At 39.2% G+C, this 26,019-nt stretch overlaps 1 protein-coding gene across 1 annotated transcript; it reads right to left on the reverse strand.

Annotated features, from left to right (window-relative positions):
• Positions 1–2,207: 2,207 nt before the first annotated feature.
• Positions 2,208–25,710, reverse strand: ZDHHC7 (zDHHC palmitoyltransferase 7). The gene is made up of 8 exons (XM_082489538.1): positions 25,578–25,710; positions 18,695–18,780; positions 15,097–15,419; positions 12,228–12,352; positions 7,440–7,536; positions 6,893–6,974; positions 5,508–5,638; positions 2,208–4,443 (listed from the first exon to the last, which is right to left on the reverse strand). Exons 3-8 carry the CDS (start codon positions 15,400–15,402, stop codon positions 4,267–4,269), a joined length of 918 nt encoding a protein of 305 aa, XP_082345664.1. The 5' UTR covers positions 15,403–15,419; positions 18,695–18,780; positions 25,578–25,710; the 3' UTR covers positions 2,208–4,266.
• Positions 25,711–26,019: the final 309 nt, after the last annotated feature.

Genomic DNA, 26,019 nt, shown 5'->3' on the forward strand with positions numbered 1-26,019 from the left:
TTCCTGCTGCGCGACAGGCACGACTGTACTTACCTAGCATTGCTTCCAGCTCCTCCATCACGTAGATTACATTACTTTTCTAGAAATTAAATGTACATTTATACTTATTAATGGTAAGGAAAAAAAAAATCTATGGGGGAAATAAATTTCATATTCTCGTATTTCATATGCACAGTTTGCCTTTTTTCTTTAATTCAAAACCGAGTCTTCAAGTTTCTCTACTGATTTCCCCAACACAAATACCTTAGGGATTTTCACCTTGGGAATTTCTTTTTCATAAAAGAGAATCGGCTATGGCTGCAAAGCCCAGCTTTCAGTTGAGACTCATGTAATTAACAATCTAAGATATTATCTGACAGAAGAAAACGAAATTGTCCAGGAACAAGTAGATATCAGGCTCAGCCTCCAGTGTTCAGCTAGTCTGGTGAAGGTTTACAGCAAGAATAATTTACTGTCTATAAGGGGACTGTATTAAGGGCCAGAACAGACTCACGGCAAAAATTTTTCTGGCTTCCCTGTGTCAAACCCCACTCTAAATTAAACCAATATTCTTATGCAAACACACCTTGGAACTGACTACTTTATTAAGATTTCTGCTTTATTGGAATCATGATTTTGTTAACAAAAGAAGTTCTAAGCCATCATTTAAAACATATTTTTAATTGTCTGGCAAGATGCCAGCTGCTCTGTCAGAACAACGCGGATAATAAGGTAATAAAGCCTTACCTATTTCTCCGAGAGTTACCCATTTCCTTGCCAATTATAACATTTGGCTTTATTAACATCGAATCAAGGTCTTATTCTAACTTCATCCTGCACTACAGCGCTAAGAGAAACTGCAGAAATATTTCGGAGGTGCGAAGTTACACTTACGTTATTAAGGAACTACGACTGGGATCGCTTTGATGCATGCTGGCTATTTTCCAGAGCTCTGTTTGCGTGTGACAAGGGTAACGGGCATTACAGTAGCACACACGCTACCGCAACACAGTCAGGAAACACTGCAAAACCTGAATGATAGCATTACTCCACAACGAAATTCAGAACACACAAAAAAAAGAACGAATAAGTGACACAAGCAAAAAAAAAAAAAAAAATCATCTAACAATCTCATCAATCAAGAAGCACCGATCCGTATTCAACCACAAAGTACACTGCATGAACCGAACTGTTACTCTGTTCACAGGAATAACACTTAAAAATATACAGAACTGTAATGCTGGTGCATTTCATTTAGTGTTATTAACAGATTCAAGAATCATTTTCAGTCCAATTTCTGTATTCCAAAACCTCTTACGCCACTTTTCTTTCTCCAATAGCATTGAATACATTCACATATTAACACAGTGCCAATAGAAAGAAGTGAGAACAATCATAGAAAAGCAACATTTCTGCACAGGGTAGGCATAAAGAAGTCCATAAATAAATTCTCGCTTGTCACCACTGCCGTCTAGGACTTCAGAAGGGGTTCATGAAACAACCTGACATTACTACTAGAAATTAAACGCAAAAACAAAAAGGAGATAAATTAGCAGGATCCATCTGCAGGGACGTCTGTTCCATTTGGAGAGTAAACAAGCTCTTCCCTAAAATATATGTAAACACAGAACAGCCTAACTGTTGTGGCATACAAATATAATCAAATCATTAACCTGCTTAAAAATACAAGCAGCAGTGGCACACAGTTTATATGAATGTATTTGGAGCTATTTTCTCCATAGAAACAGCAGTGTACGAAAGTGTAATATTATACCCAGGAAACGTACCAAAGTATTTTTTTAGAATTGTTGCAAACGGGAAATAAACTGCTTCCAGTCTCTCCATCCTTTACCACCTTTGCAAACTTTGTTTGCCCCTCACCCTCGTTGGGTCAGTTGTTCTGTTGACAACTCCCTGAACTCCCACTTTCTAGGCTGCATAATTGGCCGTCTTTGTGTCTGAAGCTACAGAACTAGTGGAAAAAGTAAACATTTGCGCAAACTAGCAGTTGGCATAGCTTAAAACCCTTAATAAGCAGAGCAGCATCTTTAATTTGGAACAGTGTCATCTGTTACTTGATATACATGTACATATAAATTACAAGCCAAAGGATGCAAGACCATTACCCTGAAGTTGCTGTAATCTGCTAAATATATGTGAATATGCATGCATATGTGCAAAAAAAGTGACGTACAGAGCAGAAGTTAATCAACTAAGACTTCAATTCATTACTTTTATTTTTTTTACATTAAAAAAATTACAACATAACAAGGGTTTGAAAAGCCAAGTAAACCTGATTTCACACACGCACGCACTTGCTAAGTCACAGGGTTCAACCGCTTGAAGTGATATTTTCTGATTTTCATCAGGATATTTTATTAAACAATATACACACGAAGAGCCTCATGACAAAGCCAGACACATTTTTTCCCAATCTTGAAGATGTGCAACTGAATATGCAAAGATTCCTGTGGAACTTCCAACTCCCCCCTCAGTTACGCGAGATGTAGTTTTGTTCATTTGACTGCAATTTCATTAGATGTGTCCACCTAGAAATTGTCCAGTGTTACACATCACCTCCCCCAAGCAAAGTGAACATATTACATAGTATTGCACAGTTTTGTTCGCAGGGCCACGGACAACGAATGGATCCCTTAGTAATTTCACCCACCCAATGGTATAAAACCTGATGAAGCCGGAATCAAGATGCCACAAACAGTCACAAAGAAATGGAGAAGTGGGTCACTGAGAAAAGAAAGGATAGCTTCTGTATACGTAAACTTTATAATGCAAGATTCTTCAGCACGTTGAACTGCTTGAGGTGGGACAGATCATCAGTGCTACTGGCAAAGCAAAAGCACGAACAGGACAATTTTAAGGCAAGTCCCAGAACAGGGAGCTATTTACTTTCTAGGCACAATTTCAAGCTATGCATCAAGGCTCCTGCTTTATCCTTTATACTGTCAGTAATTTATAGAACTGATTAACAATAATACAAAAAATAATCTAAAATGAATTTTTAAGGAATCCACTTTGAGCTGAATTTCATTACTTGCAGCTTGCATTTCATTACTTGCAGATTTATAAACATTTCTTAGCACTACTGTTGTTTGTCAGGCCCACATAAAGCAGTTCTAAAACGGTATTGCTCTCATTTCTTGAAAGTAATTTTGCTTGGAAAACAGTTAAATTCAAAATAATCCCTTGTCTTGCAGATCTTTCTACATTCCAGGTCTGTTGTACTCGAGAAAGAGGCAACCTCCCTCATTCCTCTGATGCCTTTGTTCAAGGGATCATTAAAAGTTAACAGCTTTCCTTCTATAAAAAGTCCGTACGACAAAAAAAGGGGCAAAGCAAGACCCTACAAAGACAACTGTTTTCAGTTAATTTACTCCAATCTGCAGTACATTCCTCTTAATCTCACACAGGAGGATACAGTCAACTGGTCCCGCTTACCCCTGCACAGAGGACTAGACAAAATCCTCAAACACCTACACTTAAGTTCCTCTAGAATCAATGCATTAAGAATTGGAGACGCATTCCTGAGGGCGGAATTTGGCCCGCAGTTAAAAGTTAGTTAAAAGTGTTGTTTACTGAAGATTTAGAATCTACCTAAATGCCTTATGAGATTAATACTGCCAAACACAAGACATGCTTTTGTGAGCCTGGGAAGACATTTGGCAGGGGTGTAACAGTGCCTCTGATGTGTTATGCTGTTGTGTGCACCAGTCCTTTGAATCGCTTGCATATGAGGAATGTGTGCCTGAAGTGGGACACAAAAGTACAGCTCTGTTTATTAGGACAAGCTGAAATATAAATTAAAACCGAACAAACCACTATTCCCTGAAAACTGGATTTAGAAGGCTAGGTCTCATTTGAGATCATCTTTCACCATAATGCTCCTCCTTATGATTGACAACTGCACCTAAGTATATACTTTTTATAAAAAACCACAGGTAATTCCCCAAACATTTATCAAATAAAAAGGGTTTAACAAAAATGGATAATTAGTCTCATAAAATAAATTACAGTAGCATGACAACATTTGGCTTCTTTAGTGTGACCACGTGCTTTTCCTTTGTTATCTTGCTGTTAAGACCATTACAGATCCAGTTCACGTCTCTGAAAGTTAATGAGATGTCTGTGACGATAAACGTATAAAACTCTGCTTGCTACAAGCAAATGTCTGATATCAGTTTCACCTGGTCACAGATTATATGTAGACAGCCTTTTCTGGCCCCAAATAAATATTATATAGTATTCTTGCAAGTTCCAGCATAATTAGACTCAAACAGAAAACTCGGGTCCTCCTTTCTTTGCTCTGAGTAGAAGTCGCCTGATTCGAAATCCTGCAAAAGGATTGATCCACAGGAGGGAAGGCTGACCCCCAAAGACAGATTTCATTCCCTCCCAACGTAGTCTCCGCTCCCATGTTGGCTTTTCACTCTTCAGTCTTTCAATCTCCTGTATATAAACAGACACGCAGTGATGCGCTGTTAAGTCCAGAGATTAGTAAAATCTAATAGCAGTTATCAAAACTGATGACTATTTTGCATTCTTTTAATGTACAGCTAGTGAGCAGATTAGTTTCTTACTATTATTTATTTAGTAAGGAGGAAATAAGAATGGCTGACTTAGCCCTGTGGGTACAGGGCAGAAGACTTAAAACATACAGTGTGTACCAGAAGGTTGGTCTACCTCTACGTCTTCCCCCCGACCCCGTCCCCAAACTAAAAGACCAGAAAAGCTGATGGTGACGTAGAGGATCTGCACACAATATACCTACACTAGAAGTTGTTTACCCAGTTAATGAAACCAGGCAATAAGGCTTCCAAGAAGGCTCTTGTACTGCAATTACTGGAGCTAGGCTTGCTCTCCCAAATGCATTATTTTGATGATCATTTTTTGCACTTCCCACTAATGAAGGCTGGATATTTACCAATTGTTACTCTTCAGTACAAAAGTACGCTTTTAAACAGCCTCATATCAGAAAATTCTGAACAGCCACAAGATTAAAATTCCTTATGTTTCCAGTCAATTATCCGTCACAAGACATCCTCTCAAAGCTTAACGGTGCAGATCTAAGGGCAAGGGAGCCAAATGTCCAAAGTATGGCTATATTCTAACAAAGTATATCAAAGTAGAGGAAAGTGTGAAGGGTTGATATAAGATAGCTAGTTTAAGTGTAAATCTGAGAAAAGCAGTCATTTCTCATAGCGCGTATTGGGAGTTTGCGATAGTTGAGAAGTGCAAGTCCAATCTGAAGTCAAAAGCTGTGCAATCTTTGCAACTGAAAACCTAATTACAAAATTTACGTCAGAAAAGCAAATACTGCAAGAACTTCTATTAGAAAGCAACCCCGAGGAAAATATTTCAATCCTTACAATGGCAGAAAATAGAAATGATGAGCTATTTCAGATTTGAGGTTTTCTCCAAAATATGAGCCTCCCCTCACGCAAATAAACCAACATCTAATCACATCTTCTTAGAATAATTGTTAAAGCAAACACAAAAGTAGAGGTCTTTACCGTTTCATCATTGCATATTGAGTGGATTTGGGTGCCAAACATAACTGCAGTGAAAGTGAGAAACAGAAAACCCTCAAGGCACAAGAAGATCATCAGGATCACAGTTACAGGTGGGGAGAAGTCACTGCATTCTGTGAAAATGACACATGTAGTTATAAAAAAAAAAACCAACAAAACTTTAAAAATCTATAGAGCATGTTTATACTGAGACATCCCCTCTTCAAAAAACAGCAGCAAAAGCTAAATATCTGACGCTTGAAACAACATTTCACAATTATAGTAACTTCTAATTTCTAGCACTGCAGCAGCTTTATTTGCTGCCCAAGGAAATAAAGAATTTTAAGAAAGTATCACTTTTGGCTTCCTATAAAGCACATGCATACTGTATTACTGCAATCCTGCCTCAATATTCCAAGGTTATCAAATAAATGTTTGCACATGAGAGGATTTAAGTACTCAGAAATTCACATATATAAAGATGAGAGCAGCTTGAAGTTTTGTGCATGACAAATGCTGTAAAAACTCTCACCACTGTCAGCTCTGACTTGCTAGTTAATCCAGATGTTCCATTTTGCTGTGATTGCTCTATTATTTTTTTTTTAATTCACCACACAAAGTAATCAGGTTCTGACACTTACAGTCATATCTCTGGAAATCCTCTGACCAACTGATTAACTCAACTATAGCTAAACAAAGAAGAAATGGGATAGTATACAGGAAGCAGAATGTTTCAAGTAAAAATGGGCTAAGATTCCACCCATTTAATGGAATATTCAGCAAAAAACAGTCACATGGGTTTTCCCTGTTGCTTCAGGTACCAGGAAGAACGTACGATCAACGATCTTCTGTCAAAAACAAGATCAGAATGAGCTCTGGCACACTAGAACATTAAGAAATGCAAGTCAGAGCCCAAAACAAACAACTAGGACAGTTTAGGGCGTTTCTTTTCTACAGGAGCCCCACAGCTGGCTCCAGTAACAGAACGAGGGAGAAATTTGTTTAAGTTTCAGCTGTCCTTCACAAGACTCTGGTGGGACACACAAAGCCCAGCTGGCAGTTTCAGGTAATATATTGCCAAGGTGGTTGAAGACCAGCAATCTGCTTCCTTCCTATTACAGGGGTGGTAAATTTTTACTATGTGGAAAGGGAGTGAGAATGCCCTCGACAGCCACAGCTCTGGCAGTGACTGACTAAAGGAAAGAGAGGGGAAAAAATAATAATAAAAAAAACCAGATGGTAAACAGATATGAAACATTTTCAGGACCTCACTTTAAAAAGATCGAAGTCCCGTAATATTTCATACACGGGACAGAAATAGGTGGAACACTATGACTTTCCCTTAATATCTACTAGATTATGAGAGTGAAAGTTAAGTATTTGCTTACCAGTCCACTGTCCTCGGACACAGGAGAAAAACTGAAACCCACACAGTATGAGCGCATGAGCTGAAATTAGGGCTATATACATCTGGAAATAAGAGAGAGTGCTTACTTTTGACTGCTGCCAGGTAGTAAAGCAGACCTTCCTTTCAGCCAGCCTTCACCACTGCACAGTGAATATACTTTCCGATTTCAATTTTTAATTCAATACAATGATGTAAAAAGAAATTTTAATTAAGTTTGAAACTAAAAATGTGGGCAACAATGAAAGTTTAAGGATTAGCTCCCTAAATAACAGAACCATTTCACTAATCGTTACTATATAAAACACAGCAAAATTACGATAGTTTAAAGTAACAGCACTTTACAAGATTAAAATGAGTATGAGTAGAAATATTTTCCTGCTTGGAGAATATCTTGCATAGAAATAAAAAAAAAACACAATACAAAACAATTGTGACCTTAAGCCATTACTCACTACTAAGCACAAGCAAAATTGTTGTAATCAAGGTAGATTCATACTGAGATCAAGCTGCTCTTGATTTTCACTTACCGTAAACAGAACAAAAAATCTCTGATTTTTCTCCCCCACGCAATTATTCACCCATGGACAGTGGTGATCCATCTTTCGAATACATCGTTTGCAAATACTAAAAGGAAGGGAAGAAAGACTTCTGTTGAGAAACAATACTTCGCATTTTAATGTATAAACAAGGGTATCCGGTGGTCATAAGATGATGTACTGAAATCTAACTTTTTTGAAAAACTGCAAACTGATTTTACTAACGTTTTATTTGCTCACTTAAAGCTAAGCTTTTGCTTGGTATAAAACTGCGTAGGTAAGATACTCTTCACATAAGAAAAATGGTATTAATAATGAGAATCATTACCTATCCAAATACACAATCAAGCGAACCCAGTAACCATGTCACACCTCACTTCCTCAACGTAAACCAAAAATATTGAGACTATAAGCAGCACACATTCTTTGCATATTTGTTAACGAATCCTTAAATGTTACTGTCATTTGCTAGTTCTGCAAGTAATCGCTTAGTTTCTGCCTAGTTTTAAGTCAAGGTTATTTCCAAAAAGAAAAGTCAAATATTTCAGTAAGTCCATTTTACATCTGCCAGGCCATACAGCACCAGAGGGCTCATTTCTCTTACATTCAGGTCCATCTGCAGCCAAACATGAACAGTTATACATCAGAAACAGAAGAGTTGCAACATGTGTTGAAGTTCTTCTGTAAATCAGTAGCTTAAGTAAAGCTGATATTTCATTTTCTTAGCTTTGTACTTAAGATAGCAACACACTCAAAGTGTTTCAGATTTTCCTGCAGAACATCTGAAATATTAAACATTTTCATTTCAGCAGTTATAAACCAAATGAGCCTAAAAAAACACAGGCACTATGATTCAAAATCCTTTGTTTTTAACGCATGCTTATTTATGTATTGTATTTATGAGGACTGCAATGACAAGCCACAAAGTAAAGCTGGATGATTGTAACTAAAGTGAAGAAAGGAGGGTGTGTCGGGGGGGAAAATCAATGCTCCAAGGCATAAAATAATTTTTAAGTCATCGTATATGCTTGATTATAAGGCAATTCAGCAAGAGGCAGAACATACTCCTATACAGGTTGTATGAGAGAATCCCAAATCTTTCATTGCTCCTCTGAAGCTCCCTCTGCCCTCAGCTATCATAACCCAGCCCTTATGTTCCCATTGCCTCCAATCATCCTCTAATGCAAATTACTTTTTAAATACTACCAGTTACACATGAAAATCCCAATACCATAACTAAACACTGCAGCCATTCTCTAGTGCAGAAGAAACAGGTATCATTCACGAGAAGGCATTCAAAAAGGCTCTCCAAAAGATTTTCATTTCACAGCCTGCTGCCTGTTCAGCCTCTCATTAATTTCCCCGAGCTCTGTGGGTAGGTGAGCTAACTCCAGTCACCACAACCGTGCAAGCCTCCTAATGTAACACAGAATATATACTGTCACTCTAAAAAGAATATTAATGTGAAGTACTGAATAAAAATCATATCCAGACTCAATCGAGCCAAACACTGGAGGATGTGAGGTGGGCAGGACACACTTTTGCTCATTCAGTATTTCTCACAAGCCCACGCAGAGCTCTCCAAGACATCAGATGTCTGGAACCCTGCCTTCATTTCTAATCTCACACCAAAATTCAACGAACACTTCCAGCCAACAAACTCGCAGCAATGCTTAAAACAGTGGTTCTGCCTTCTTCCCACCCCGTCACTCGTATTCTATTCTTTCCTTCCCCTGTCCAAGCACAGATGTTCACGTGGCAAGAGTTTTGGGAAGTCACCCCATTAGCTGCAACCTGGGTCATTTCACTGCGCATAAACACTCATGCCTACACAAGAGAAAGGAGCAATATGTTAGTGAGAACAAACAGCTGTGGACAAGGGAAGGTCTTCTCCAGCTTGGCACTGCTGCTGAATGCACTCAGGCAACCGCAGGTGCAATTACAGTTTTGAATGCCAAAGATAACATTCAGAAAGACAAAGCTAATGGCTTAAGAGAAATTGGTCTGGAGAACAGAAATTCACAGGAGGACTGATGCAAACATCTCAGTGACTTGATTCTGAATAACAGTTCCCCACACACAAATGCAGGCACTCAGGATAGGCTCGAAATAATGACAGCTCTGCTCCTTCAGTGAAAATGAAATAGCATTCACTCAGGATAAGACTGTTCCTTACGCTGAAAATGTTAACTGCTTAATAAAATCTCAGTTTAATGTATTTCACTGAGGCTAGATACTTAGCCGTAAATAAAGGTTTCTTGTTCTTTTTCCCATCACTAATGTGTATTATGAAACTATTTTTCTTCCTCAAAAGAACTTCTGCTGCAGTGTTGCACAACAATTTTCATAACTACACCGTAAGAGCCTCTTCTGTTAATAATTTACTACTCAAAACATGCACTGTGGCTTTGAGTGTAACTACTTCCCAACAGGAACCAACTTCAATTTCCATTTTCAAGTCTCTTCTATCAGCAAATTGCCACTTTGACTACTTGGGACTAGACCATCCTTTTAATGTCGTTGGAATGGGTTTGTAAGCCAATAAACTTTTGGCAGTATAATCAAAAAAACCTTTTTTCTATTCGGTACACTTCTGCAGTGCTAAATCTATGGCAAAGAATCAGATTCTGGTAGCTGGTCTATGCAGTATGTGTTCAACACTCAAAAAAAAAAAAATCACAGAAGGATCATTCGTTTTACTTAAGAAAAGTTAATAACAACTATTAGTAGTGTGTATTTTAGGAGTAACAGAAACAAAGGCAATTAAACCAGATATCCAACTGCTGAGAAAAACATGACAGCAGGCTTACAAAAGGATACACTTTCAGGCTCTAGCTTTCTCTTTCAGATGTTCTGTGAAGCCTGTTATGTACTGTGCAAGCATTAAAACGCATCCTTTGCCCTTAGGCGGAACATCTCACAGCATATTTTACCAAGGCATAGAGAAGTAAAACAATTCACAAGATGTACAAAGCTAGGTCCCTGAACCAGTGGCTAGTGAAAATAAACCCTTTCAAAGTATCAGATTTCCTTCACTGTAGACACTACCCATTCTTGCTCTGCTTTAACAATAAATGCTACTCAAATTCTTGCTATAAACAATGTATCTGAAGTCCCTACTTAGCTTATTTTTATTCTTCTTCCACGAAGAAATAATAATTTTTCAATCAACACCGCCTTTTCTGTAATCACAGGCTACTGGAACATCCGAGACAATATAGTGCCTGTTGAGGACGATGGACATCGGGACTCTGCAGGGCACAGAGCTGCAGCGACTCTGGGCTCTCCAATACTCCAGCTTCTTTACTCATATATAGAGCTCAACATAAGATGTCTTCACTTAGGCCTGCTTCCAAATTAGTAAATCCTATCGGGACTGCGTATGTGGGAAATGCTTTACAAAGATACCTGCAAAGTCTCCGTAGCAGCCAGCCTAAATCTGAGATGAGAAAATTAGCAAGATCCAACCCCCACTCAGCAGAGGCTCTCAGGTGTCCCTTTACTGCATCCCACAAACACAGTGCCAGGACATTTGAACAGACTGCGCAAAGCTGTTTTGGATCCCCAGAGATTAACAGCTTATATTCTGCCACAAGAAAGCAGCTGCACTGCTTCTACCCCCAGGCCCAGCGAGCAATCGGTACGGTTGCGTTCATGTGATGCTCTACTCGAGTTAATAAAGCCACTCGGAACCAAACTCATTGCACATGAAGGCAGGCCTGGTATCTGCATCCCTGCAAAAGCTAACATACAACACAGATAAACGAAGCGAAGATAATTCTACACTTGACTATACATGAAACTTTTCCCTTCACACTCCAGATACAAAAACCCACTCACATCTGAGAGAAGAGCAAGATTTCAGTGCCAAGGCAGAGTATTTATAATGGAAATAGCTTCTCAGCCATAACTTTCACACAGATAAGTGACATACACCAAGACATTTAATTTAGAAACCACAAATTTACAGAATAATTTGAGAGCCCTGACAAGGCTTCACTCCGTTCTTTTGATGGGAACTAACTCAGAGACTTGAATTTAATACACCACACAATTCAATACACATCACTCCTCACACCTAGACAGAGCCACCAGGATCATTTACATATTTATGTAAGTCTTAATTATGCAGGCATATCTATTTTCAACTCTCACACAATAAACACTACAAACACATATCCACAGTGCCTGAAAACTCAAAAGACTGAGAATTAATTAAAAATGGATACATTTACTATCTCTTCCACAGCATGTTAAGTTCAAGTTATCATCAATTCTGTCCTTACAAAAATAAATCTTCAACAAGCAGAAGTGCATTTAACCAATTATGCGTACAACTTTGGGAAAATAATCTGCCTATTCACATATAATTTCAAATGAAGCAGTACGAAGACAAGAAGACACAAATTAAAGTGATAGTTTAAAACTAATCTGTATTTTCTTAATTTAAGATCGCAGGCGTCATTTCCTAAATAAGCTTTTATCAGAAATTTCCTTGTGATTCTTCCCTTTAACCTGCATTATCAACAGTAAGGCACAATAATTAGACACCACAGTATGAATATTTTCAAAAACTCTCGAGTCTCTTGCTTCTTTCCCCACGTTCACGTTCACTTTTGGCCACAGTGGATAATATTTACAAATACTCTGCAATGTATGGATTTGAATGTTTACTGGATATCAGAAGAAATTTGTGGGAAAAAAATTAACACACAAATATCAGGAACATTATTGCAAGACTCACTAGGCCTAACTGCATTAAAGGAAACTACGGCATACCTGCAATGGTGTGCACGCTCAGGTTTGATACTACAGCACTTCGGACATTTGTAGATCACTTCTCCTGGTTTCAGTTGCAAATTATCCATGTATTCTTTAGTGGCATTTCCTTTGGGTACAGCCCCCTGAAATCATTTCAGTTAAAAGGAGAGAAAGCTTCTTAAATGGTATGAGAGTGTTTAAAAACACATTTTAGAGACTTCATACCGGTAATCTCGGGAAAACTGCTGAAATAAGTTCATTTACTCAAAGCTAGTCTGCCATAAACCAGAATCATTTTCAAATGAATAAATTACCTCTGCAAGGTAATTTTGGCAAGACTCATCTATAGCCAAGTATTAGCATAATTCTGATAGAATCTGCTGTCACCAGCATACATAAAATCAAGAGGAAGACACATCTTTACATGCTGATAGAAGCACTACAGGTATACTATTTGCTGAGAATGAGCACTACTAAAACCAAGGTGCTTTCTTACAGCAGCATATGTTAATTTTTGCAAAGTGCCATTATTAGGCCAAGACATCCACATAAGTTGAATCAGCAACAACTACTTGAAAGATGTCATTTCAACTCTCCGAATCCAAGATTTAGCCACTTTCCCCATCGCACACAAGTTTTTGAGAACCAGCAGTCATTCCTTTTTCCTTTATACTTAAGCTTTTAGCTTGGACACTATCACCATGAACCACCACTGGCTTCTTTATTCTACAACTAGTATCCCCCGTCGCCTTCTGCTACTGTCAAAGTTTGTGTAGCTACACGGTAAACAGCTGAAGGAACTGATGCAGAAGAAAAATAATCCATCAGGAAAAGAAATTAGTTTTTAGTGATCAGTTCTCTGAGCTGTTCGCCACAGAGCTGCATTGGGAGCAGTTTCAACACAATAAGGAAGATGGGGAACGGACAGGAATAGAAGGCAGGATTGCTTCTTCCAGTAACAACATTAATCTAAAGCCTCGCGAGATCAGAATCTAAATTTGGATTAGTAAGAAGAAAATAATGGAAAGTACCACCGTCACCTCGTTTATTTATAGAGCTAAAGGCTTGCCTGTGACAGGAAGCAATTGTGAAATAAACCAGGATGTGAAATAGAAGTGCAATGGCCTTTCTGTAGCAACTCCTGCAGGCCAGCTCACTTCACACAGGGATAGCCTTACTTCTCATTCAAAAAAAAGCCCACTGGCAACATCACCACTTTACACAGACACCTTAAGGAAGTTTTTGGGACAGAATTAACACACCAGCAGGCACTTCAAATTCAATTGCAAAACACCCCTCTACTTAGGCAGAAAGTTTTTGTTGCCTCTTGCCCGGAATAACAATCTCGTGTTTGTATTGCCCGAGACACAGCCCAAGTTCTGCCCCAGCTGAACTCTTTGGCTAAGTGCTGCTTCGAACTTGAGCCAGCTGGCTTTCGCAGGGATGTGAGCTGAAAGAGACTTTCTTAACTGCTGAAGTGGTTTTTTTTGCAATACGAATGTTCTCACTGAAGTTAATACTTTGGTGTAAACAAGGTGAATTATCTCAGAGAGGACTCCTAAAGCACAAATTTATCTTGTTCCAGGTAAATTTATGCCTATAAAAAGAGATCTCGCATTCACCTATTCACCTGCCACTAAGGATGATAACTTCGGGCCATGCTTTCAGCATTTTGCTGATAAAAATATGCTCTATTTCAAAAACATCTTTCATAGCCTCCAACAGTCACCAATTCCTTTCATTGAAAAAAATCTATTTTTATAGTTATAAGAGTAAATTTGATTCACATATGTTTTGAGGCAGTTCATTCCTTTTTTCCTTCAATCTTAGTTTCTATCACACAGTCACATCTTCCATTCTGGGAGTCAGCAGGAAAGGATTGGAGAAAAAAAGGTAGTGATTCATCTCTATTTCTATCATGTTTTATCCATAAAGAACAACATAGGTCTAGAAAGACACACAGTTTTACCAGGACATATTTTTAAGCAATCTATCCTTAAACCATTAACTTTAATAGCTGTCACAGGCTGTAGAAGTCAACATTTCATCATTGGGTGTGGGCTCAGAAGTAAATCAAAGACCTAGAAAACCATTAACTACAACACCCTGCTGGTTTTTTGAACACTCCCATAACTTCTATATACACTGTTACTGCCTCAAAAACCTGGACTAAATAGATGTTTTTCCTCTCACCCCTCTCTCCCCAGATTTATTCCCTAAGAAGAGTAATAGATTTTAGTACAAAATAAACAATTTAATCTCTTGAACTCTTGAATTGAAAAGTCCTAAGAAATTAGTACTTTCAAGACCACCTACACTGTTCCAACGTGGGTTCAAGGTTCAACTTAAATCTCTCTTCCCGCTGACTACAAATACCTAAACACAACAATGCACGAATCATGTAGGACCACAGTTCTTTCTTTATGTCAATACGTGCCTGAGATTTTTCTCTCTCTAAAAGTTCTTTCATGTGCCATAAATGGAAGATACATTCCAAATGATACAACAGGATGAAGCTACAACTTCTTACGAAGTTTTGAAAATACATCTGACAAAAAAAGAAAGGAAAGAAAGGACAGAAAAGACTAAAGGTTTACTAGCTTCTTCAGAACCTGGGTTATATTTAACAAATAAACTGTATTTCTCATGAGCCTACCACTCCCTTATAAATTAATTTTTTACTGCCTGCTCCTCAAGTTAAAAATTATTTATGGATGCATTAAGAGCAACGGGAAAAGTACAGACAGCAACCCTTCAATTTGAGGGTTCTGCATCTAACACTACTTTTCCTAGCAGGAAGAGACTGATACCACTTCTCCAAGTTTCTCTGCAGACGATGAGCTACAGGAGAGAACAATCCAATGTCAAGGAACGATCGCATACTTACTGGATCCGTTAGCATAGTTCTCAGATGCGATGACAAAGCTAGTACTGCCAAGCAGTTAAAGAGAACACCGTTGATCACAGAGTACCAAAAGTCTTTGGAAGGCAGCAACATGACAAAAGTCACTACGAAGTCTGCATAGACAACCAGAAGCCATGTCATTATAGCACAGACCATACCACAGCCATCTCGGATGAACCAAACCCTCTCTGCCATGTCAGCCTCTGAGGAAGAGGAATCGTAGCTGTCATTTTCAGCAAGAAGTGGGTGGTGCTCAACATCACGGAACCTGTGCCCTGATGACTGCATGGTTTTCTGGCCTTGCCCTGCAGGAAACAAAGATACCATTATTATGCATGAGGAAATTAAAAATACAGGTGGCTCTCAGTTTTTTTTTTTGGTCAGATAAAACCTATCCAGGTTCAAACTAGATTACTGAGATTTTATTTTTTTTTTAATCAAAACCTGAACAATTCTATGACTACATAAAGATGAAATATTTCTGTAATCATAAGATAATAACTTGCAAAGTTTCATCAACAATTTTGTAAGCCATTTACTGAGTTTTATAATCCCATAACTTCTTTTAATCACGCAACTTCAATGCTTGACAAAGGTATTTTAGAATGGTTTCATTTCCATCTTGCTGCATCTGTAATCCATTCTTCCCCTTTTGTCAAAAATGCAACCTCTTCCTTTTATCTCAAATTAAAATGGCAAAGTCTTCATTAAACCACAGATCATGTCTCAGAAAACAGCAAATTATGGCACCAGACTGTTGACTTTTAATACTGCTCCAGCAACCCAGGGAAGAGCAGAAGGAAAAAACAAAATGGAAACAAGGCTGTTCTAGTACATTGCCCATGACAAAATACAGAGCAAGTTAGAAACCAGTTAACTTTGTTGACAAAAGTACTATTGTGTTGAAAAAAACCACAAATTGTTACAAATATATTGTAATGGTCTCAGATCAGGCCAAACTTAAGGGAAACAAATGGTAGTGGTTAAATCAGCACGGCAATGGATTACATGAATCAGATTTTCAAAGAACACATTAATTCATCTAATTTCATGAAAACTCTTTTAGGGCTTTGTTGTTGTTCCAATGTGGAACAAAAACAAGACTTGAAACCTTAATAATTTTCATGAAAACAGAATTATTTTCCAGACATCTCTAACAAGCAACTATACCAAATGGCAGAACTGAAGCGGTATCAACAAACAGGAGACAAATTAAAGCTTAAACATTACGCATCAAAATAGCCTGCTACTTTAAAAGTATAGTGTTCTAAAAATCATATTGATTCATGCTATTAAAGGGCATGTCCGAGGGAAACTTGAAAGCATTTATATTGATCGATGACAGTCACGAAGAAATCTCCGTTTTTCCCCCTTATTAATGGTAGCCTATATATGACTGGTAGGAATTATGGCACTTCAGTGTCCATCCCGAGACCTTGACTATATACCTTATATGCCAGGACCTTGATAAACATATTCTGCCTAGTAAATCTTTCTGATTCTAAACTCTTAATGCTAGAACCAGGCAGGAATAATCCAAGAGACTAGAAATGAAAACAAGTATATGCAGTGTAGGAATCCCAGAGTAACAGTTAAAATAGCTAGCGGGGATACTCATAGGAGACAGCTAAGTGCGGGCTACATTCTCTGGGTGTGAAACAGCAAACTGAAATATACCTCTGGTGCTTGAATCTAGTCGCTAACAACGCAATATTACAATGTAACTACTAGAAATTGTGTTTTCTATCCACATGTTGGGGTTTTTTGGTCTGGTTTGTATTTTTTTTTTTTTTTTTTTTTTTTTTTTACACAAAAGTCACCTCTCCTACCAGAATGCAGCTATTAAGCCAGGGATGAAGGTGGCCGCACACTAGAAAAATACCTTAGAAAAGAATAAACTTCACATCCCTTAAAAGCAATTCAAACAACTTAACCTAGATAAGTAAAGGTCCTCTCTTTTTGGCTACTTGAAGTAATTCTAACCTTTCTAAATGTTTACAGTTAAAATTACAATCTATGCCAATTAATTTCATCAACCACTCCTTGTGGTCAAGTGTGGCCAGCAGGTCAAAGGAGGTGATTCTGCCCCTCTACTCCACTCTTGTGAGACCCCACCTGGAGTACTGCATCCAGCTCTGGAGTCCCCAACATAAGAAGGACATGGACCTGCTGGAGAGTGTCCAGAGGAGAGTCACAAGGATGATCCGAGGGCTGGAGCACCTCTCCTACGAGGAGAGGCTGAAAGAGTTGGGGCTGTTCAGCCTGGAGAAGAGAAGGCTCCGGGGAGATCTTATTGCGGCCTTCCAGTACCTAAAGGGGTCCTACAGGAGAGCTGGGGAAGGACTTTTCCCTAGGGCATGTAGCAATAGGACGAGGGGGAATGGCTTTAAACTAGAAGAGAGCAGGTTCAGATTGAACATTAGGAAGAAGTTTTTCACTTTAAGGGTGGTAAGGCACTGGCACAGGTTGCCCAGAGAGGTTGTTGAGGCCCCATCCCTGGAGGTGTTGAAGGCCAGACTGGACGTGGCCTTGGGCAACCTGGTCTAGTGGGAGGTGTCCCTGCCTATGGCAGGGGGATTGGAACTCGATCTTCAAGGTCCTTTCCAACCTAAACCATTCTATGATTCTATGAAGACTTGTAAAAGAAAAGTCAAGTTTCACAAAGACTACATAATTAGTAGCTGGAACATGAAGATAACTAGACAAATCAGTTATTATTTCATCAAATATAAAACTTTTAAGAAATATTGTCTAACTTTCTGTCTCTCAAAAAAAGGACCCACAAAAAAGTACGTACAATAAACTTTCAACTAAGTCTTGAAGTATATGAAGAGCTGACAGCCAAGAAAAGTTATTACGCACACGAAATATCCAACAAATGCTCTAAAGAGGCAAACTTCTAAAGAGGACTGTAGAAACAGTCAAATACAGTGCATTCACATGTTACTATTTTGTCAAAATATTTTTTCACTGGCAAATCCTGGTTTTGTTAACTTAAATTTAGGATAAATTCAACCAAATTAACAATGGCAAAAATACTAGCTTTTCCCATTTTTTTTAGCATTCCTTTTTTCCCCAATTTTATCTTTAAAAAAAAAAAAAAAAGTCATTTGCAACATTTTTTCAAGCAAAAGGTCTTTCTCTTTTTTTCGTCACTAAAGGACAGCTTAGAAACCACACTCCTTCAAGATCTTATGCTGCATAGATATTTTGAAGTATCTGACAGCAATCAACGAATCAAAACCAATCTCCCACTTCTGAATCTTCCTATAGAACAGAAATTTGGAATTCCTTCCAGCTAAGGTGCAGTACCTCAGAAGAAGAAATATACAATTATTTTTCAATCAAGGTAAGTTTTCAGCTGCTGAAACTGACAAGTTACCTTAAATCAGAACAGACATCAAGATGCTGAAAAAAAATATCAGTATCTGTGTATGACATGACAAATGTGAATTTTAGGCCAATTCTGCAAGCAACTCAGCATAACAATGAAATGGCATAAAATTACTGTATTAAATTGGTTTAACTGTATAAAAGACAATAAAGAAATTTTTTAGCACAACAGAAATAAAACACATACCTCACAAATGTTTTGTGTGTTATTCTGACATCATGTCCTTCCTTTGGGCTATCCTAGGCTATTCACATAGTCATATCTGATGTAATCTGAAAAGACATCATCAAACTGATTAGTAAAGCGCTCTTGCTTCATCAGAAACATAGTGCTAAATAATATACATAGATAGCAGTACTTTGAAATACATTGCATGTACTTAAGGCAAACATGGTTCTGATTAAGAGAAAAAAAACTTTTAGATTACACTATCAGAGAACAAACTATAAAACTCGAAACAGCGTTTCAAGTAACATATCTGTCTCGTTTATTGTTTTTTAAGATGAGTTGGATATCCAGATTTTAGCATTACAAACTAATGATCCAAAGACTTCTTTTTCCTGTTTGCCACTCCTGTATGACTGGGAGATAGAGTATGCAAAAAATAATCATCTTACTTGATTGTCTTCAGAGTTTACAGCAAGGATTTTGGTAGCAGATTATTAATAACAAGCATGCATGCCTACCATTATTTTTATAACTGTAAGAAAAGATAGGAAAAAAATTGGTTTAACTCTGATTTAGACCAAGCTATGGCCAATTTAAAATAAAGAAGCTACTTATTCTAGAATCTGTATATAAAAGAAAATGGCCTACAACTATCCCAAAGGGAATATGCACTTAAAAAGTCCTCTTTGCTAGAATTATGCCATATAGGCAAATAATTACCATACAACTTATGATATATAAATCAGTATAAGGACAAAATGCTAGGATAAGCCATTCTAACCATGCTTCATTTTATAATAAGAATGTTCCACGATGTTGAATCCCATTCCTTCGTTTTCACAAGGACATAATATTCAAATCCAACACAGACTGTGCAAAGTAAGAGAGCATCAGTAGTTTTAAAAGTGTAGAAGATTTCCTTTTTCATAATGAAAGAAGAGGAGGAAGAACTTATTTTATTTAGAAAACCAGGTACTTCGACCACACTTCAAAGCTTGAAAATTTTAGCAATTAATTTTTGGAAATCACCACACGGCATTTGCAGGAGGACTGCAGCACAAAGCCTTGAGTTAGATGTCTAGTTGGGGAAGAGAACAGAAGAGATGTGGGCCTGAATTTCTGAGTGGAAAGGTTAGTGACCACATGCACGCTGCACAGAAAGTACTGCTGCACTGGTTTCTGGCAAATTAAGTTGGGAGCCCTGTTCTGCACAACAATAGAATCACAGAATGATCGGGGTTGGAAGGGACCTTCAGAGGTCACCCAATCCACCCCCCCTGCCAAAGCAGGGTCACCTAGAGCAGGCTGGACAGGAACGCATCCAGGCAGGTTTTGAATATCTGCAGAGAAGGAGACGCCACAACCCCTCTGGGCAGCCTGTTCCAGTGCTCTGCCACCCTCAATGTAAAGAGGTGGAAATTCCTGTGTTCCAGTTTGTGCCCATTGCCCTTTGTCCTGTCGCTGGGCACCACTGAAAAGCGTCTGGCCCCATCCTCTTGACAATCTCACTTTAGATATTTATAAGCATTGATGAGATCCCCTCAACGTTGACTGCCATTGTCTCACCCAGTCCTACTGCTGCAAACTATAACATCTGTCTGGCAATTAAATCCCCAACACGTGATCAAGGAAGATTTTCTTGCTTTGTTTTATATAGTACAAAATAAATTTACTAGCTTGGAGTAGGAATTTCAAATTTGTGTCTGATTAAAGTTGATTAAAGAAGTACCCGAGTTTATTTCTTCAGTTGTTTTTAGTATTTAAAATAAGCTTTGTGACACAGAAGCTGCACTCTTTTGTTTAGAAGGCTAATTTGAACTACTATATTTTGAGAGTAATGTAAGGATTCTGACATTTAACTGCTATAGAAAATACTAGTCACTTACTTCTAAAGGAAAACTGAAACTAGCTTGTTACAAAAAAATACTCCATATACAACATTACTGATGGAGTTCTTCAGTATACAATTCCAAATTTTCCCAATTCAAGAAGAATTATACTAACGCAGACCTCCCCTGAGAATGAGAAGCCTCTTGTCTTATTTAAACAAACTCATATATTCTATTGCAAGCCTAAAAGGTAATGCAATGCTTATTACCCACATATAACTACATGAAGCTAATGATTGTTTTCTGTTTTCCTTTATAAATAAGCTTTTCTACTTTTGTTAAGTTTTCACAATATTGTGAAATCCACAATCATTAAGTTGTCATTGACATGGCGTTTTGTGGAAGCTAAGTAGAAACACATAAGAGGAAGACAGGTTGAGTGTATCGCATTAATTTGCGGTGTCACCCACCCATTCTCTGAGTCGAAGATGACAAGCAATAGAAGACGACATGCTAAGCCTCTGCAGGTGAAGTGTTAAAGTCGGAGTAATCATTTGAAATTGTTAACAGAAAATTCATTGACAAGACAGTAACATTACTTGTTTAGTCAGTTCTCTCATCCTTAATGCAATTCTGTGCAAAATTTCAGTGTTTATCGTAGCCTTATCAGTTACGGGTTTAGAGAAGTGCCACCACAGTTCAGCTCTTGCGAGAATAATAGATTTAGTCACTCTCACGTGATTTCTCCCTCCCCTTCCATCTCCCCTGCTCCTCTATGTTGTTCTCCTCTCCAGCTGCCTACACCATTATCCCCCACCTTGGTCCCCTTCAAGAGGAAGAGGATCAATGTTTGAAAAGCACTTAGACTTTATGAAGAGCTAAGCATCCCCACTGAGATGCTCACAGCTTTCCTCTAGGCTATTAATTTATTTGCTTCAGTGCCTGTCCTAACCAAATTTACATTGAGTCTTTGTTGCATGCTTAAAGCACAGAACTCCAGGACAAAGCATGACGCTTTAATCTCTAATATGCCAAGCAACACTTTTTAATTTAAGAGTTTAAAAATCTTTATCTAGCACTGGAAGATAAAACTAAATTATTTAATGTTTCATGCAAGATGTCATCTGTTTGCATAGGTCATTACATTAAGCCTAATTTGCTGCCATTCTACTCTTAGATGTTATTTGAAATTCTCAGGTTGAGAATGTCTCATCTGACCTGCACCTCATTATTAATAAAATGTAGGCCCCAAATGCAGACTTATTATTGGAATAAAAAGAATTTTTGAAGCAGTTATATTACAAAGTTATGATCACTGGAAAGATGGTATTGTAAAATGACTGTGCCTAAGATGTTTTTAGTTTTCTAATGGGGCTAAAGAAAATCCACTGCAACAGCAAATCTCCCTTCTCTAAGTTTACTAGAAGAAGGTTACCAAGGGCATTAGGAAGACAGATGACACAATACAACTATTGTATCATGAGGCCCCTGCACTGTCAATGAAAAAAGGGCATTTCAGGGTTAAGCACAGTCCTTTTCCCTGTCTTTTTTTGAGGAAGAAAGGAAAAACATTGTTGTAGGAAAAATATCTAATTCTTCTTTCTTTTTTTTTTTTTTTTTTTTTTTTTTTAAAAACAGATATACAGGTAAGAATTTATATACATGCTAAAAATCCATCAGCTGTGAAAGCCTAAATCTTTTTTGGTCGCTTTTTCCTTCAACCTGTACAATGAACAGTTCCTAAGATTCCTCATATTTCAGCTACAAGACAGTAAAGAGAATGCTTTCATTTCAAAATTTCTGATTGCGTACTGGTAAGTCAATAGTTGTAGGGACACTAACAGACATTGCACACTAGAGTAACAATCCCGCAGTGCTTACATACGACGGATTTAAATCCTACCTAGAAAGCACAGCATTGATGGCAAATCAAAATCACAGAACTGTAGTCTTTTGAAAAGGTTACAGTGTAAACATTAACTTAAATATTTAACTGCAAAAATTTTAAGTAAACCAAATGGGCACACCTACTAGAGCATCCAATTCCATGGGCAATTAGGACGATTCATGGCGGACAACTAAATATCCATCAGATAATGTCTAGACACAATCATGCCTAATTCAAGTGAGTAACCTACTTTTTATTACAGATACCTGCAATCCAAACTGCAAAGCCATTTAGTAAGTAAACTGTGGCTTGTTTCAACTTCCCAGTGACTGGTCTAGCAATCAACTTCACAGCAAACAAATAAAACTACTCCAATAACTACATCAATCAGTAACTGTACTGAAAACCCTTTAGCTCAGCCCCAACAACGGGTTAGCTCTGTACAAGGAAACTCTGCTAGGTACCAGGGCTTCAAGGCTGAAGTTTCTCACCAACCGTAACATGTATAAGAACTGCCAGAGTAGCAAGTATTCAGAAAAACCAGTCTGTCAACTACTACCCCAATTTAGCCCTACCAGACTCAACTTTTGCTATCTGTAATTACAAAGAGATATGCCCATTTTCAACAATCGGGACATAGGTAACACAGTGCACACACAACTCTGGAAAACAGCAACTGAACTAGTTTGTGATGGCAACCCATGATACAACCCCCAAAGTGTTATTATCAACATAGCCCCAAATCTATCTCATACCCTCAGTGAACCAGCACATCATCTCTCTAAATCCTTAGTGCTTTTGCTCTAACTTAATATATTTTGTACCATATTTATCTCATTAATTTCTTGTTTATGCCCTGTAGCCCTCCCGAGTACTGACGCGTATATCTGCTTTACTGCAGGCATATAGTGACACTTTACAGTGGAAACACATAAATAACGTGATGCTGTTTACATATGAACAATCTTCAAGAGACAATCTTCAGTAAGTATGTATTGAACACAGCCAAGTTTTAAGCAATTGTAATGATTCTCCTTATGCCTGTCTCTTACTAAACAAGAAGTGCCAGGCCATAGAAAGACACTGAATTGTTTCTTTTCAGCTCTGAAAAGGGGATATGCTTCTTCTAAATAATCTCAGAAAGAGGTTATATAGAAGAAGTACTTAAGCACAAGTACAGATGTTTAACTGGGAAGACGGTCATCGAATTACTTATGTCCTTATTCCAATGGCATCTTTGTAAGTACCTTCAAAACCCAGCAATGAGAATTCGGGGTAAACCAAGTTATGCAAAATGAAAGAAAAAAACCTATACATTTCTTCAGAATACATATTTATAAAAAGTATTAAAGAGCTTTTCTATCAGCAATAAAGCCGGTAAGACCTATGATACCAATTAACTTTTCCGTAAGTACCAAATAAACATCTGAGATGTTCAGCAAGGTACCTTTAAGAAAACAGATTTATTTCGCCCACAGATGTGAAAGGCAAAGAAAATATATTTCACGAGACTCTCGTGCCCAGCGAAGATATACACTATCCGATACACCAAGAGTTCACTGAGCTACAACAGCAAGGACAGAACGCTTCTGGATTAAAGAACAACCTTTAACTGAGAGAAGGACACGAACACAATCTATGTGAGTAATGGCTGGGCTTTATATCTTACCTATTTTGGAACAGGGCCACAAACTCAAGTTCAGATTAGACTCCAGAAAGCTAGATGCTTAAAGCAGTATCAGTATTGTTATGTGGAAAGTTTTACTCCTTTGCGAATGGCAATTGGATGAATCATATTCTACTTTAGCATATCATTTTTTATTCTAATTTTTGCATTTATCAACATATGCTATATCCTCACACTCAATTAAAAATAGCTTGGGTATCACATTTACTGATCACACTGCAATATCAGGCTGGCAAGCACATTCTTCTGTCAGTTGTTATATCCATATCCACACGTGATCCTTCCTTCCAGGTTCCAAAAAGTAATGTCAGAGATCAAAGCTGAACTATTTTCACTAGCAATTTTCAATACCATTTAAAGGAGTGTTAAAGCCTTTGTTTCAATGGTATCAGAGACATAAAACCTCACATTTCCTCTATATTCTTAATCTTCAGCCTTTCAACTGCTACAGAATCCTATCAAGTTACTTTCCTTAAAAGTTCTACGTCTTCATAAAAGGCATAAAAAAGAAATCCATCAGATGTATACAATTCAAAATACAATGCTTTAGAGAAAAACCAAGGAAGTTTTAGAGAGATGAAAAGTATTATCAATTTCTTTCAGCCACAAAGAGCGTTCAGCTATTTAATTCTAATCTAAAACCGCTAAAATTTTACATCAATTTCATCTACTAATGAATCAGTACAGCTCTACTTTATCTGTAAATTTTCAAAGTCAGAGAGCATCCACTTCAAAAGATCTAATTTAAGTCTGCTAATGTGAACAGTCACAGTGACTTCAACCTCATTATGTCTTCATCAGAGCAAAGTTACATCGCTGTAATTCAGCATCCTGATACCATTATACAACTGCATATGTAGAGCAGAAAATAGACAACGATTTCCCAATCCTTTTTCTGAGGGCGCGGACCACAGAACGCGCCGTCCTGCACGAATCTGCCCTCTCGTTTTTCAGAGCGTGAACTATTTGCATTCCCGCTTCCTGCCAGCGCTGTTCTTCCCTCCTGGAAATAGGGACAACTGGGACCACAGGAACCAGCCAAACTCCCTGCAGCGAGTGCTCGGGGGCTCCCGACACGCGCGGCGCGTCCGCGCCGTGTCACACGGTTGCTGCTCCCTCTCCTTCCCACGGCGGCAGCGGCGACTCCACAACACAGCCGTGCTGGGGCGCAGGGACACTTCCACGCACGCGTTTCCATGGCTGCCGGTTTTTATTTTCGCTTAAATGACCCGAAAAGAGGCAAGGGCGCAGCCAAGACCTACGAACGCCCCGTGGAAGGAGCGACACCCCGCACCGGCCGGGACGGAGACCGACGGGGCGCTCAGCCCTCGGCCCGACCTGCCCCGGCAGAGGACGCTGAGCCCCGCCAACCTTCCCCTCTCCTTCCCCGCTTCACCGGCCCGCCGCGCTCCTTCCCCGCGGGGCTGAGCCTCGGCGAGGGCGGCGGGTGCCCTGAGGGGAAGGTGGCCCGGGGAGGGAACCGGGGGGTGGATTTACCTCAGCGGCGGCGGCCCCGCTGCCCTCAGAGCTGCGGCCGGCGCCGTGCCGGCGGCGCGGTGGGGCGAGCCGGGGCCGAGCCCCCGCCGCTGGACCGCCGTCGCTGCTGCTTCTGCTGCCGCCGCCACCGTGCCCGCCGCCGGGCGCTCCGCGGAGCCGAGGACTCCCGGAAGCGGCAAGGGCAGCGCCGCAGGAGGCGGAAGCCGGGCGCGCCGCACTGCGCAGGCGCCGCCTCGGGCGGGGCTCGCCCCTGGCCGGGCAGCGCAGGCGCCCACGAACGGGGAAGGGAGTGCGGGGACGAGGGGAGTGCGCGTCCTCCTGTGCGCATGCGCACGCCGAGCGGGACGTCCTTGGCGCAGGCTGCCCGGCGGGCGGGGGAAAGGCGCGGCGGTGCGCATGCGTGCGGCACGCGGCGCCCAGCACCGCCCCGCGGGGGGAAGTC

The sequence above is a fragment of the Vanellus vanellus genome (genome assembly GCF_965231255.1).
Source record: "Vanellus vanellus genome assembly, chromosome: 12".
Classification (NCBI taxonomy): Eukaryota; Metazoa; Chordata; class Aves; order Charadriiformes; family Charadriidae; genus Vanellus; species Vanellus vanellus.